This window comes from Caretta caretta, chromosome 2, assembly GCF_965140235.1.
Source record: "Caretta caretta isolate rCarCar2 chromosome 2, rCarCar1.hap1, whole genome shotgun sequence".
NCBI lineage: Eukaryota > Metazoa > Chordata > Testudines > Cheloniidae > Caretta > Caretta caretta.
In genome coordinates, this window is record NC_134207.1 from 170333807 (window position 1) to 170350974 (window position 17168).

Genomic DNA, 17168 nt, shown 5'->3' on the forward strand with positions numbered 1-17168 from the left:
GCACTTGACTTACCAAGAATTTACTACCATCTTAAACTTCAAGACAGAGCTGTCGTTACTTTTGACCATAATCTTTTCTGTCTGAAACTCAAATGCTCTGGATTCCTGCCTTCCTCAGGTGTTTTTGAGAGGAGAAACAGATGAGTAAACAACAGGAAAGCAAAATTACAATGGGAAAAATTGTTTCTGCTGCTGGGCAATAGCTATTTGTTCAGCGTTGTAAGCATTGCTTTCTGTGGTAATTGATAACTATATGGGTTCTGAGGGCTTCATGCTGCTCCTGTTGACAACATTCCTGTTGACCTGAGTGGTGCAGGACTGGACTCAATCCTGTGAAGAATGGAGAAGACTTATCTCCCTTGCTTTCAGTAGGTGGTGAAGGCTGGTCATACCCTTCAAGGTCTAGGTCCTTTGTAGAGATTAAATCTGAATTATGTCAAGATTAAATATGAATAGGTAGAACAGATTTTCAAAGTGAAAAACGTGGAACAACTTTAGAGGGTGGGAGAGAGGGGGAAGGGCCAGTGCAGGGGGATGATTTTGGTGGGGTGGCAGGAAGACTTGCACAGGAAGGCTTTGGTAGCTGGGATGGGATGAATCGTGGTAGGCGAGCAGGCAGCTCACTGGGTGGGCTTATGATGGTGAGTATGTGACATGTCTAGCTGGGGGAAGTCCAGAGTGGTCCCCAGAGAGATGCGTTGTATTGCTGCTCTGTTGTCCAGCATTATTCTGATTGGGTGGCCCTTGATGTGTGGTGAGAACTATTAGTGAGCATAACAAACTGCTCTGAGCTTCAGTATGTTGACATGGAGGCTCACCTCCTGAGGGGTCCATTTGCCCTGTGCTGTCAGTTTCTGGAACTGCGTGCTCCAATCTATTAGGGAGCATCTGTGATGATAATCCTTGTGGGAGGAAGCTGTAGAAAGGGAACTCCCACAAACCCATTTTGTGGGTCCTTCCACCAATTTAGTGAAGCGAGGACTTTCTGAGCAATGGACACCTGCTTGGATAGACTGTGATTGTTGGGGGTGTAGATGGTTTTCAACCATGCTTGAAGACAGTGGTTTGTGAACATTGTTGAATTGTGAAAACAAGGTTGGACATTGTGGCGAATCTGTCCTTGAGGAAGTACACTCTGGTAGACAGAGTCCAGTGTGGCCCTGATGAAATCTATACATTGTGTGGGTGTTAGAATAGGCTTTTCCACATTGAGACAAAAAGAAAAGGAGTACTTGTGGCACCTTAGAGACTAACCAATTTATTTGAGCATGAGCTTTCATGAGCTACATTCTTTTTGCGAATAGAGACTAACACGGCTGTTACTCTGAAACCTGTCATTATGCAAGACACATTGAGACAGAAGCCCAGAGAGTGAAACAGAGAAAGGGCCTTGCTGATTGCTGTCTGTGCTTCAATAGGTAAACAACCTTTCAGAGGCCAATTTTCCAGGTAGGGAAAGATGATTATGCCCATCTGGTGAAGATAAGCTGCTGTGGCTGACAGAACTTTGGTAAGAACCCTTTGGGCAATGGAAAGGCCTGAGGATAAGACACAATACTGGCAATGATCCCAGCCTACCACAACATGCAGGGATTGTTTGAGGGATGAATGACAACATGAAAATAGGTTTCAGAGTAGCAGCCGGGTTAGTCTGTATTCGCAAAAATAAAAGGACTTGTGGCACCAAATTTGTTAGTCTCTAAGGTGCCACAAGTACTCCTAACATGAAAATAAGCATCCTGAAGGTCAAGGGAAACAGACCAATCTCCCAGACCTAGGGAGGGAATTATCGTTGCTATGGTTACCATTCTGAACTGTTGGGAGTGGGCAAAAGTGTTTAAAATCCTCATGTCCAGAATTACCCTAAACTTTTTTTGGGGGTCGCGGGGGGGAATGAGAAAGTACCAGGAAGAAAAGCTTTTCCCAACCAAGTCTGGTGGAAAAGATTCGATTATCCCAAGAGCTAGCAGGGATTATACCTTCTGCGTTAAGACGTCTTTGTAAAATGGGTTTCTGAAGAGGGAGGGAGGAGGTATGGGGGGTGGTCGGGAGCTGAACTGGATGGAAAAGCCTGTAGAAATCACTCCTAGGATCCCGTTTGTGACACTGGCAGACCAGCTGCCAGCTCACGCCAAGGTGCCTAGGTCCTGGAATACTGACAAATGGATAGCTGGAAACCAATCTGGCTCACCTGTGTGTTAGCAGCGTTAAAATAGATATTAGAGTTATAAGAATGTGGTTAGTGTTTAGACTTTATGAAATGCTTGTAGGATGCTAAATGTATTAATCTCACTTATAATATCTGTATTTCATGTTACAAGGTAATATTTAAGTGTTTGCTCTGCAACTATAAAAATGTTTGCTAAGGGCTTGGCTACACTTGCAAGTTACAGCGCATTAAAGCAGCCCCGGGTGCCCTAACTTCCAATGTGTCCACACTGGCAAGGCACATAGAGGGTCTGGACTTGCAGCTGGAGTGCTCCTGGTAATCCACCTCCATGAGAAGCATAAAGCTTGCTGTGCCCCGGCATCAGTGTGAACGAGGTGTTGCATTACTGTGCTGTGACTGGCCTCTGGAAACGTCCCATAATCCCCTGAATTCAAGTGGCCACTCTTGTCATTGTTTTGCAATTGGCTACAGAAATGCGGATATGCCCTTTCAAAGCTTCGTTTCTGACAGCCGGCATGCTTATCTGCTCCGGGACAAAGCAAGCCATTAGTGTGGAATGCTGCTGTTATGAGTGTGGGTGTGTGGGGGTGAAGGGGGAGTCTGCTGCTGTTTGAACTTACAAGACAGCATGCTGACATGCTCTGAGCCCCTCAAAAACCCACTCTCTCTCCCCCACATACACACAACACACTCCCCATCACACTCCCCCTTCCCCCCCAATTTGAAAAGCAAGTTGCAGCCACTTGCACACTGGGATAGCTACCACAATGCACTGCTCTTTGTGAAGTTGCAATAGCTGCTAATGTAGCCACACCACTGTGCTTGCAGCTGACAGTGTAAACACATGGCACCGTTTTCCCTGCTGCGGTCTCCAAAGGCTGGTTTAACTCTCAGCGCTCTACATCTGCAAGTGTAGCCATGCCCTAAGACTGAAAACCCCACAGTCAGGAGACAAGCATTACCAAGTGTGAAATACTAATTTACCACAAGAGAAGTCATCTCCTCCCCAACAAAAGACAGCCTATAGGCACCAGACAAGCCATTGTGGAACATCAGTGGACAAAAGACTTTATTGTTTGCTTCCCCTATGCCCATGAAGAGGGTATATACACAAGCCCTTGACCCATCACAGCTTGAATGCTGGGGGAAGGGAATAAAAATCCCCGTTAAAGAGAAATTATCATCACTATGCTGCTTGGGATTTGGAGAAGGCAATATTTCTAAGCATAAGCAAGGGATTCCCAAGCTGCTTAGTTTGGGTTATCCCTAAAGGACATACAGAGCTTGCATAGATAGCAGCTACTATCACCTTTTGAAACCTAAGACTAACTCATTTATACGCATATGTTTACCTGCTTTAACCTTGTAAATAGCCCTTATTTCTTTTCTTGGTTAATTAGTTAGTTTATTACAAGACTGTCTACAAGGTCTGTGTTTGATGAAAGATCAGGGGTGCAATTGGCCTGGGGTGAGTGACTGGTACTTTAGGACTGTGCGTAACCTGAATATTGTTGTGATTTTTGGTATAAGGGACCATTTATCACAAAGGTAAGCCTGTCTAGGTGGCAAGACAGACTGGAGTGCCCAAGGGAACTGTCTGTGACTCCCTGGTAAGGCTTTTATAGTGTTTGTGGAGTTCACACTTGGTACTTGGTTGACGAAATCTAATGACAGAACACCCAAACTATCTGGGGTTTGTGCCTTCTTCTTGACAGTCTGCCCAGAGCTTGGCTCCCATGTTTGTGAGCCTCTCCAGACTGCTTGACACCATCTCTCTGAGGTGATGAGCTCCCAGGAAGTTAAGAAATGGGAGAGTGGATCCTCATAAAGATGGGGGTGGAGGGGATAGGTACAACATAGGATCTGGGGTAAAAAGTTTAGTGACCCTTAACCAATGGGTCAAAATGGGCATTTCAAGGCTGTTGCTGACTAAGAGGTTGCTGTAGAAGAGCCAACTTTCTTAGTAAATCTGACTTGGACCCTGTGATCTCAGAGAGTGCTCCATAGGCAGGAATTTAACTCTGACCTCCCTCCGTTTTTTAGATCTGCTTTAAAATCCTAAGCAGATCTTATATTTGGAGGGGATGTGAGTCTCTGTTGAATATCTGTTGCTGGTAGGGTTTGAGGCCTGGGGTCTTAGGCAGAACCCGAACTTGAGGAAAAAAATACAAAGTCCAAGATGGGCAAACAAGGACAGAGGCGGAAAACGCCGCTCAAAGCACAAACTCTGCTAAATAACAGAACAAATAAAGAAAAAGTAACTAAAGACTAAGAGAAAAGCTAAATAAAGTGAGGTATAGCCAGGCACATAGCTGGCTAATGGATACCGTGATGCTCTGTCTGAAGCTGCAGGCGGTTGAGAAGGAACTAGAGTGGCAGTGAGTCTGCCCCTCCCTATATTCCCACAGTAACAGGGCACAAGGGTGTCTAGAGCGCAGGCACGGATCTACAGGTGCTCCTGGTGAAAATCTCTGATTAAGAGTGAATGGGCACATGCACATCATTAAACATGGAGTAACCATAGGGACACTACTCAAAGAAGAACAAAAAGGATTGAGACATCTAGCTACTCGATCTATGGGTTCATCAGACAGTCAAATGTCTAACACCTCTCATTTAGAATTATCTGCACCCACAATTATGTGACCACAATCTATTTTAGGCACAAACCCAGAAGTGCAAAATTAAAGCTTGGGTCAGATTTTCTGTTGCAGTTGAGATCTACTTGGCACAAAGGAGATGGGTAAATGTCAGGGAGCCTGATTCTGTGCCTGGTTCCACCTTGGGCCCTGGGTAGGAGAGCTTCCTAGAGGCTGCACTAATTTACATCAGCTGGCAATGATCCTTTGGGACCATATACTAAATGGGGTTGCTCTGGCCATGTTCCTTCCACATCTCTAGTACTATGTGAAATGAGAGGAACAGGAGGGACATAAAAGGCTGGCTACACCTATGCCTGATGAGGACTTCTTCCTACCAGGAAATCTCCAGAAGGTGATATACAGGGAGTTCCTACTCTCTTTGTATCATGTTGTACCACATGAACAACACAAAGGGAAAAGCTATGTATTCTAAAATTGTCTAAAATTTTGGCCTTTGCAGTCTCTGTTTTCATGGCAAAATAATTAGGATATTTTTGTAAGAGAATTTCTATATGATTTTAACCATTGTGCCTGGCTATACCTCACTTTATTTAGCTTTTCTCTTAGTCTTTAGTTACTTTTTCTTTATTTGTTCTGTTATCTAGAAGAGTTTGTGCTTTGGGCAGTGTTTTCCACCTCTGTCCTTGTTTGCCCATCTTGGGCTTTCTATTTTTTTCCTCAAGTTCAGGTTCTGCCTAAGACCCCAGGCTTCAAATCTCTACTATAACATTTGAGTGAATATTTTCAGTACTGGACTAATTCAAATGACTCCTCTGCTAGCAAATATACAATACATGAGATAAACATATTTAGCTTTGAAACATACACTGCTGGAGTTACCCAATAACACACTTGTTTTTGGGATTCTAGTTCAAAGAGCATTTATACCAGACATATTGGTATGCCGTTGCTTGTTTGCCTGAGATCACACTGATACAAAATTCAAGTGATCAATTTTTGCCTGTCTCAGGACCCCAATTAGAGTCAACAATTTTACCACACACAAGTATTTTAAAAATACATCTCTGTAGGTTTGGATTTACGTTCGTTTAACAGTAGCGCAGAAATGAAGAGAATTAGGAATGGCAAAAAAAAGCATCAATCAGAGGCATCCTACAATCACACAATATTTATTGTCTGGGATATATTCCAAACTGATCCCAATAGTTGATTCAGCTGTAGCCTTGTTTTTTATTTATTTAACGAGGTTAATTGTCTCCTTGAAAAGTTCATGGCTCATTCTAGCCCAGGGGTTCTCAAACTGGGGGTCAGGAACCCTCAGGGGGTTGTGAGGTTATTACATGGGGGGGGGTCACGAGCTGTCAGCCTCCACCCCAAACCCCACTTTTCCTCCAGCATTTATAATGGTGTTAAATATATAAAAATGTGTTTTTAATTTATAAGGGGGGGTTACACTCAGAGGCTTACTCTGTGAAAGGCGTCACCAGTACAAAAGGTTGAGAACCACTGTTCTAGCCCTTTTGCCCTCCAGTGCACTGTTATTCTGCAATTCTATTTCAGCTCACTCAAGGGTGCCTCTGTGATTCATGGACATGGACATCAGATCAGGCATGGACAAATGAGGGGGTACATGCTAAAATGCATTGACCATGGCCTTTGATATAGAAGTCCAACTCCAGACTTGCTGTGATTATTCTGATTTATACTATGTTAGTGCCCAAAGGAGCCCTCATTGTGCTAGCTTCTGTACAAACACTTGGAAAAGCGTGATCCCTGCCCCAAAAAGCTTACAGTGTAATTTAAAATAAGACAATAAATAACAGGAGGAAAAAAGTGGAGAAAAAAGACCAAAGTTTAACTATGGGGTTGGGGCTAGAGAAAGGATGAGGGGAAGGATGGAAATGGATGGGTTTTGGAGGAACCAGCATGGCAGTTCAATTGTCATACCTGAAAGAACGAGGAGTACTTGTGGCACCTTAGAGACTAACAAATTCATTTGAGCATAAGCTTTCGTGGGATAAAGCCCACTTCATCAGATACATGCCGTGGAAAATACAGTAGGAAGATATATATATATATATATATATATATATATATATAAGGTTTTAGTTGGGGGCTTCAAAAACAGACTCCAACGGGAAACTGCAAACTGGACACCATTAAATTAGGCTTGAATAAAGACTGGGACTGGATGAGTCATTACACAAACTAAAAACAATTTCCCCATGCTAATTTTCCCCTACTATTACTCACACCTTCTTGTCAACTGTTTGAAATGGGCCATTCTGATTATCACTACAAAAGTTTTTTTTCTCATGCTGATAATAGCCCACCTTAATCGATTACTCTCGTTAGAGTTGATATGGCAACCCCCATTTTTTCATGTTCTTTGTATATATATATATATATCTTCCCTACTGTATTTTCCACTGCATGCATCTGATGAAGTGGGCTTTATCCCATGAAAGCTTATGCTCAAATGAATTTGTTAGTCTCTAAGCTGCCACAAGTACTCCTAGGTTTTTGCTGATACAAACTAACATGACTACTACTCTGAAACCAATCATACCTGAGTTACCCTCCCTGTTTCTGGGTTTTTGGTTGGAAATGTAGACCAATGTCTACATTTGGCCTCAGACTCTTTAACAAACAAATGATCCCTAAGTTATATTCTGGTGGAACTGTCACTGCAGGACTTCCTGCTTCTTTCTTGCACTTATGGGGCTGACACGAGTACAAAGTGGGTGTAAAACACTTCCATTCTGCTCAGGTTGCTTTCACACTTAATTTGCACTGGTGAAGATAACTACATAGGGTGCAGGGGAGCACAGAATCAAGCCCCAAGTCTTAACCATGTGGCTAATGCTCAGCACACCATGCTCACATTATATCTCTAGAATCTTAAGTTATTGTTTGTTTTTCAGATGTAAAGAAGGTAAATTGTTGCAAAGAAATCAAACTGTTATCAGTTATATTTCTAGCCGTATTTTTACAACTGATGGTGTTTAGTAGTTCAGTTGGAGACTGAATTAGCATCATTTGCACATGGAGTACACAAAGTCTTTCATTATGTTGTTTGACCAGCTTACCTTCGTTCCTGTAGTTGGTACAAGTCCTACCGCTGCCATATATGTACTGCCAATTGTCTTGATCTTTTCTATGTCCTTATAACATTCTTTGTCCAGAAGCTTTGTTTAAAACATAAAACTGTTAAACATTACATAATATTTTAGACAACAAACCATAGCTATCTGAAAATATGTGCATATTAAAGTTGATAAACCACTTCAATCTTTATAGGCCCAGTCTTGTTCCCATTCAAGCCAGTGACAATATTCACAGTGATGTCTGTGGGAGCCACATCAGACATAAATGTTTTTAAGGGCATTTTGGGCCAGATTTTATAAGATATTTAAGCATGCAAAGAGGCAGATAGGTGCCTAATGGGATCTACAAAAGCACCTAGGCTCCTAACTCCCACTGAAATCAGATGTTTACAGAGTCAAATTATTAGATAGCCAAACTAAGAGGAATTTTCCACAAATAATCTTGAATTGGCAGAAGTCTGGTAGACTCAGTAAGATCAAATGACAGAGAGTTTAGACCTTACCTCATCAAAATCGGCAATAATTTCATTTAAGAGGCGTAAACACTCCACTCCCATGTTATTGCCATCCAGTTCAATGTAGAAATCGTTGAAATTTGGGATGGAAGCAAACATCACTCCCACTTGTGAATATGACTGGTAATAAAGGTCCTGCAATTTTTGAATTATATGGGTTTTTAAAATTAGAGATTGACATAAACAGGCAATATCATCCTTGTGATTTCTTGAGCTCAGATTTACTTTTGTTAAATAGAAATTTCATAATGTTTACCAAGCTCTGTCCTACAAATGAAACAGGTCGTAGAATGTTGTGTTATTTCCTATGACATGTCCTGCCTCATTTTCCACCCACTCCCGTAGAGGGCCCGAGATGCAGCACAAACAGTGTAATTTTGCAGTGCAAAGTGGGATAGGATTTAGAGAACTCCTAGAAGGTTCCGTGCTTGAGAGATGGGAGCTTGAAACAGGGTGTGTGATGAAAGCAAAGAAAGACTGTGAAGGTTCACTGGCCATTCTTTCCTGTAAAAGAGGAGCAACTATGGCTGTATGGGGCTACTGCCGCCCTGAACATGCTGCAGCCACTACAGAGTGGCTTTGCTACCACAGAGCAGGCTGAGGGAGGAAGGGACAGCTTCTTCTTGTTACAAGATATTACATATAGAGCCAAGTCCTTCACACAAAACGCAGCCAGAGTATTGAGGCTGTGAGCTGGGGCAATATATAGGGTTGTATCTGTTTATTTGCTCCACCATCTTCTTACTGCGAGATACAAGTACAGTCCATGCATGCCTTGCATTCGTACAACAAATAATTATAAAGGCTCAATCATGCCTCTCCTGAGGCTTGGCCAGGCGGGGGATAGGCAGCAGAAGTATTGCTGGAGCACTGGTGCCTGCGGGCGAGCTGCTCCTGTCTCCATTTAGTCCATGTGAGCAGGATGAGCCCAGTGGTGCAGCTGTCTGGGATGGGGAAGGGCAGGGCCTTGGACTTACCCTCACACTGGGCCAGAACTAATGGCCAAGTGGGGTCCATTAGTTCTTCTGTAGCTTTAGCACCTTCCCCCACACCCACATTTCCCTACAGATGTGCAATGGAGGTGTGGGGGGTGGGTAAGGAACTCTCTGCACAATCCCTCCACCCCCTCCATGAAAGCTGCATCGGGGCAACCATAATGTAGTCCTAAACATTCTTATGGATTTCACATTTACTACCTAGCATAATGGGATGCTGACCTCAGACTGGGCCTTCAAGGTGCTACTGCAACACTAACAATAACAGTAATAATTCATAGTGTCATTAGTTGGTCAAGTGGTCCATCCCCTGCATTACTACAGGATTTAATTACTCCCACACTCTTCCCTTAACAAATAGATGCCTAGATATTAATTATTATTATTATTATGAATAATTATTATTCTACTCTCAAGTATTCCCAATTACTGTGATTCCATGATATTCTGTAGCAGTTTGTTCCCTTGCCCAAGCTTTGAGACTAGTTTTCACCCTCAAACTTACTGTATCCTTCTAGGGTGTGAAGAATTCCTTATTTTGACTTTTAAATTTATGTTTTTGTAAATGAGGCACATTTCAAGAACCTGAGTGGATCAACTGGAAGCATCTGATATTTCACACTATATTCTATTCAGAACCAAACTGATCTCTGTGGAAGATTGTAATAAACTCTGATCTTTTGACTTAATTGAAAAAGAAATTGGTTATTTGCATGTCGGCACTCAACGCCATTGATGCTGAATGACACCTCATTCACCTGAATGGTATTGTACTGAAGTCCTTCAGAAAAGGTGAATGCTACCGAGAAAGGGAAAATAACCCGGACCTGACATCTGACAATGGCTTTTACCAGAACTATTCACTTTAATTCACTTTAATGCGTATGAAATGTAAATGTGTCAAGCTTTGAAGAAAATATATAATTTCCCTGACCTGGCGGCCACATACAAATCATGCATATCATCACGTGCTTATTCCCCCCCACCGACCCCCCACCCCTGGCCTTACCATGTTCCGAGGGTTAGACATAAGAAAATGCTGTGCAACATGTGCCGGCAAGAGATTGAAGAGAATTCTTTTATTATCCAGCTTCACTCTCTCCATATCATCTCTCTCTTCTTCTGCCTAAGGGGGAGAGCGGGAAAAGCTCTTTAAAACAACCGTTTTGTAATGAGCATAACATTAATTCAGATCCTCAAATTGCTTCGTCCAGCTCCAGGCTTTAAAAAGCAGCTTGCATGGCAAAATGATACAGACCACCCTCTATGACAGCTGCAAGATCTGTCTGCTTTTAACACACAGGGCAAAATACGGAACTCCTTATTAGGGCAAACTCCCACTAAAGTCTATGGGCCAATTTCTGCTCTTAGTTCTTGATCCAAAGTCCGCAGAAGTCTCCCCTTGACTTCAATGGGCTTTTTGATCAAGCCCTTAGTTAGAGGTGTAACTCCACTGAAGGCAACTTGGTCCAATGGGAGTTTGTATGAACAAGGATTGAGTCAATACTTCAGGATTTGGCCCGCAAATCCTTCAATGCCTTTTTAAAATTTCAAGTATGCAGATGACAGTTTCCTAAGAAATATTTGCATTCTTGTATGATTTCTACATTATACAGGAATTCTTTTTGCTTCAATAGTGACTTTATCACTTGCAAATGACAGAATTTCTCCAAATGCGGCTGCAGATCCCTACACATTCAGGCAACAGATTCTATCACAGAGGTGGGCAAACTACTGCCCGCGGGCCACATCCGGCCCGCAGGACCCTCCTGTCTGGCCCCTCAGCTCCTGGCCCAGGAGGCTAGCCCCCGGCCTCTCCACCGCTTTCCCCCTCCCCCGCAGCCTCAGCGCACAGCGCCGCCGGCGCAATGCTCTGGACGTAGTTGCAGAGCCGCGGCCTGACCCAGTGCTCAGCCACCGATGCTCCTGGCAGTGCAGTAAGGGGGCAGTGAGTGGGGGGGTTGGATAGAGGGCAGGGGAGTAGGGGGTGGTGGTCAGGGGGCAGGGGTGTGGATGGGGTTGGGGCAGTCAGAGGGCAGGGAACAGGGGGGTTGGATGGGGCAGGGGTCCCGGGGGGGCAGCAGTCAGGTGGGGGGGGGGGTTGGATGGGGTGGTGGGAGGCAGTCAGGGCAGGGGTTCCGGGGGTGGTCAGGGGACAGGGAGCAGGGGGTGGTGGATGGGGTAGGAGTCCCAGGGGGGCTGTCAGGGGACAGAGGGGGTTGGATGGGGCAGGAGTCCTGGGGGAGCTGTCGGGGGCAAGAAGTGGGAGAGGGGTGGAGGGTCGGATAGGAGGCTGGGGCCAGGCCACACCTTGCTGTTTCGGGAGACACAGCCTCCCCTAACTGGCCCTCCATACAATTTTGGAAACCCAATGTGGCCCCCAGGCCAAAAAATTTCCTGCCCCTGTTCTATCATTTGCTATAGCAGGTGATAATGCTCAAAAGCACATTTTAAAACATTTGTACTGGCTAGGGTGACCAGATGTCCTGATTTTATAGGGACAGTCCCGATTTTGGGGTCTTTTTCTTATATAGGCTCCTATTATCCCCCACCCCCATCCCAATTTTTCACATTTGCTGTCTGGTCACCCTAGTACAGGCTAAGGAGCATGCGCACAAAAAGAGCTTGGATGTTGCAAGCTAATCTAACTCTCGGTGCCTAAAGTTAGATTCCTGGATCCATATTCAGGCATCCAAATATAAATGATTTGATCTGCAGAAGACAAAAGGAACTGTGGATTTTCAGCATTTTTGAAAATCAGACCACTTTTATTTAGGTGCCTAAACATGGACTTAGGAATCTGACTTTAGGCACCCTGGTTTGAAAATGTTAGCCTCTGCTCTGAGCAAAGTCTTTTCTCAAGAAACAGTACCAATCAGATCTTTCATCCAAATGCTCCTAGTGAATCAGACAATTGCTGATCAGGAGGGTAAAATTCAGCCTACGGAAATCACAGCAAGTAGAATTTATTCTTTTCACTTCAACCCCCTGACCACGCTGTTACACACACTACATTTGTCATCAAGCACAACATAATTCTTCTTTACCTATTTGCAAAGTCAGCAAAAAGATGGAGGGCCAAATTCTCAGGTATTATAAATCAATATATCTCCACTGAAGTCAATGGTGGATTTACACCATCTGAGAACCCAGCCTAAAATTTCCCAATGTCTTTTTTTATATGTAGACCTTGTCATACTACTGATATTGCAAAATCTGTTTGGTCTTCTGACAAAGACTATGCACATACTGACTAACATGGAGGGCTTCCTGGTACACATTTGCTTGGGAGAGAAATCAGCATGCTATCTCCCATATACATGCAATCTTAGGATTAGAAGAAAAGTTTTCATGAAAACTCTCCCTTTTGAGGAGAAAGCATGTTTTGTTGTTTTTGATGGAAAGTTTAAATTTTCAGTGGAACTTCCCTGTATTTTTCTGATAATCTCTACACAACAGTCATTGTTCAATTATAGATAGCTTTGCTTAGCAGCCATTTTCTGCACAGTGTTCTTTGAACTTCTTGTCATTCTTTAAAGAGACACAGAAAAAGAAACCTGAAAAAACCTGATTTCATCAAGTTGACCTCTTTGGGAATCATCATCCCCTTTGGAAATACGCATTCAGCTTCTGCTCTAATTTGGACTGCAAGAATTTATTATAATTTATTCTGGATCCCTTACTCAAGCTAAGCCCTCCAGTGACTTTGAATGCAATTTGCAGTCTAACCAAAGTCTCTGTTTTCCATCTGTGAAGTATTTTCTTGACACTTTTTAATGCTTAGCGTTCACACTCTGTCTGCTTTCTCAAAACAGCCTCACCTCCTCCTATTTTAGAGATGCAAACACTGTGTTTCTTTATCATTATCTACAAGCATTTGAATATGTGAATGATGACAATCTGCAGCCTTACTGGTGGAGTCTGAGTATTTTATAGTAAAAACAAGAAGCTTTCCTTGAACTGCAAACTGAAACTGAGTTGCGTACATCCTGGTTTGTGTTATACTCAACGCATGAAGCTAGGGTTCTGAGAACAGCAATGGGAGTCCTGTACTCCTGAATTCTTACTCTATCTGTGGGCCTTACCAAATGCTTCTATTCCTTCATTTTTAACTCCTGGGAGTGTTATGAGGATTAGTTAGTAATGGTCTGATTTTTGAGGTGTGGAGTACTTGCAGACCCCATTGAATGGTTGCTACTGTGAGCTCAGCATTTTTGAAAATCAGAGCACTTATTTAGGTGCCCTTGTAAGGATTTTGGGGCACAATTTTAGGTGTCTATTTGTTAAGACCACCATTTTCAAAAATAGGAACCTATGAAATCTAGGGAAATTCTTGAAGGTCAGTATGGTAGTAATATGCAGGAGGTCAGACTAGATGATCATAATGGTACTCTCTGGCCTTAAAAATCTGTAAAAGGATACTTGTTAGTTAGCTGAGTCTTTAGCAAAATTGAAGTGTGAATGATAAACAAGAAATACACATCAATAAACCAGAATACAAAACTGTATAAAGTTAGGTGTGAGGAATATCCTATGTAACCATCAGGTAAGCATTCTGTGGTGGTGTGCACACCATGATGTAAGCCAGATGTAATGTTATCTTTTGGGAGCACTTCCAGTTTTGGCCTTCTTTCTTGTTAGCATTTATTAGGATCAAGATACCTTTAAATGGTGAATATGCATAGTCATGTAGTCACCACACACAGTTAACCACAGGTGTTATCATATAACTGTGTATGAAGCAAAATACCCTCCAGATTAACATTATGGGGCAGAACAGAAGTTAAAATAATAGTATACCAAATTCTTGCAGTCATGTAACAGATGTGTGGAGACATATGGTCAAATCAGAGTAGTCTAACAGTAGGGCTGGGTAAGTGGAGTAGAAAATTTGAAGCACTGTGTGGCTATTAATGCTATTCAATCACTATCTGTTTGGCCATCTGAGGCAGGAGTGCATGATTAGCATTCCTCTAACTCTGATTTGTCCACTTTAAGGCCAAGCTTCCAATTCCTGGGAAAAATAATTGAGCAAGTACTAACCATCAAACTTCATCAACATGTGATATCAGCCAACACCCTGGAGGACTCACAATCAGGGTTCAGACCAGGACACAGCTACATGAAAGACTGATTTTCAATCTATGAACCCCTATGACATTTGGCACAATGCAGATCACAAAGTCCTGGAGGGAAGCGCATGAGAGGGGACACAAAGCATTCCCTATCCCAAGGATCCAGCTATGGAACAATCTTTCAGAGGCGATAAGGTGAATCCACAGCCTGACCATCTTTAGGAAATACTGCAAAGCATTCCTCTGAGGAAGAGTTTCCAATATAAGGGACACTAACAATATGAAAACCCCCTACTATTCCAAAGCCCCTACCAATTCCACAACTCTACTCCCCTCCACAAAAACACCCAAACCATATCCTATGTAAAGCTTTGACCCAAAAAAGAACAGGTGCCAGAGACTCCATGAAGTCCACTAGGGACTTTGCTATTGCTGTTGATTTTACATGGAAGGACTCAGATACTAAGGTGATGACAACAGTATAAAACCCTAAGATAGATAGCAGAGCTTGGGGCATGCTGGTCATACACTCTTAGTTCTGCCTGTGTTGGGCCAAAGCAGAACGTAGTGTTTCAGCTCATGCACTCTCCTCTCCTCCCCACCAGACAGTGGGTGTGGGGAATAGAACCTCCCCCAAGTCTCAGGGGAAAGGGGCGTAAAGAATTCCACAGGTTAGGAAAGAAGACTAAAAATTCTGCTGCTGCTAGGCTCTGGAGATCCTTCCTCCCCATACCTCTCAAGGTAACGCCCATGTTCATCTTCATGGAAGTCAGCAGGAAGGAGAGAGAAGATCTCCTTGTCTCAGTGGCAACTGCAGACTTCCTACCAGGCGCTAACGAATGAAGATATCCCAGATCTCAAAATGAGATGAGGAAAGACTTCCTTTGATTTTCATCAGCAGAGAGAACTCCAGTACTCCCCTCCTCAAGTGTCTGAGGTGAGGGGAGTGAGGCAGTCACTGTTTCCCTTATGGACCCCATTATCCTTCAGAGGGATGGATATGACTAGCTCCCCTCCTCGGGCCTCCTGAAGAGGATAGCAAACACTCCTGTTGCCCTCCCTCCATGTAGCTGAGATAAGACGATCTGGCTGGGCCCTGTCCCTGCCCAGACAGAGGCTGACAAAGAAGGGAAAATGGTGTGAGGGTTGCAGAAGGAGGAATAGACCCATACTTACAGGGGATGATATTTACAGCCAGGGACTGAATATTATCCATATAGTTCAACGCCTGAATATTATCCAAACATTGGGCTGCGTGCCCCCTGTTTCTACTGGTTAATTCAGGATAGCTGACAGCGTGCTGTTTATATAAGTATTGGCTCCAAGAACAAAGCAGATTATTGAGAAAAAGCATGAGACAGGAACTCGTAGGAATAGCAACAAGAAAAGTGACTATCATATGGACCACAGCAGTTTGGTAGTTATCGCATTTAGTGGCATTTTGGTATCATTTGGGGAATTCAAAATTGCAATATTGTAAATCAGGACTTTTCCCCCTCTGATAAAAGTAAACAGTTCTCTGATGTCATGTTTTCTAATGTCAACATGATACCTGGGTAGACTTATAGCTTTGCATTACATAGTTGCATAACAGCCAGACCTACAAAAAGCTAAGGCAGAGAGGGAGTAAAGTCCCTTTATCAAGTAAACGATGTGTACAAGTACGGACAAATTCTCAAGCTCTGTGTTACAGAGATCATCTGAAATGTGCTATGCAATTAGTTAATAGACAAGAATGAATCTGCTTTGGTAAGGTACCTAACTAGGTAAAAATTATCACATGAAGTTTCACTATCTGATGATACAGCTAAAAATAAATTGGGCTACCACTCTTCCTTTACCAGTACATTCATATAACCTGAAGGGGGCACTAAAATCACAAGAAAGAGACAGTATATCAATAAGCAATTTTGTGAATATGGAATATACAGGGCCAGGTTTTCAGCGTTAGGTATGTAAAAAACTTTGAAATTCTGGCCTACAGACTGCAAAACTGCATTAGGACAGAGATTCTAGCTTAGAAAATTATTAATGGCTGACATGCTAGTATTCCCTAAATAATTCAACTAAAGAAACAATCATACTGTACGATTACCCTTATTTTCCTTCCCAGAAACACAGGTAATTGTCAGAGGTGGGCAAACAATTCACAATGAATCATTTATCTGGTAAGTTTAACCTTTTTCAGGTTCCTGATATTTTAATGAATTTGTTCATTATTTGTAACAGCTTGTTGAATCTTTTGTATAAGCAAATTTTGTGATTGCACATACTGTTAAAGTGCTCATGTGAGTATTTGCAATTCACACTTATGATTTGTCATATAAACACATAAGGGCTGTTCGAAAACTATATCAAAACTTTTTTTTGGATAAAAATGGCTTTTTGAGAAAATGGAAATTTTTGTAAGAACTTGTTGGTTTTTGGTTTACTTTAAAGTTTTTTTTCAGAAACGAAAATACTTTGGTTTTTATCAGCTCCAGGCTGACTAATCGCAAGTTTGAACAGAAAATACGTACACAAATATTTTAACTGTAGCGATCACAAAGTTTGTTCATACACATGATTTGACATATTATTTATTAATTATTATTATTATTTTTATGGTATTATTTCTGTTCCTTGGTTACATAACCTTAAACTTTGTGAACTACCTTCACTTCTGCCTGAAACAAATTTTGTTTATTTATTTAATTTTGGCTA

At 42.5% G+C, this 17168-nt stretch overlaps 1 protein-coding gene across 3 annotated transcripts in view; it reads right to left on the reverse strand.

The window, feature by feature from the left end:
* ADCY1 (adenylate cyclase 1) overlaps positions 1-17168 on the reverse strand; it is a 238948-nt gene that overhangs the window by 17261 nt on the left and 204519 nt on the right. For 2 of the 3 annotated variants that reach the window (XM_075125580.1, XM_048839215.2), the window contains exons 15-17: positions 10400-10516; positions 8384-8530; positions 7863-7961 (exon numbers count right to left, since the gene is read on the reverse strand). In XM_075125580.1, the coding sequence (XP_074981681.1) occupies positions 7863-7961; positions 8384-8530; positions 10400-10516 (363 nt within the window). Of the gene's footprint in view, positions 1-7862; positions 7981-8383; positions 8531-10399; positions 10517-17168 lie in introns of all 3 variants that reach the window. The other variant, XR_012667129.1, reaches the window with a different exon arrangement.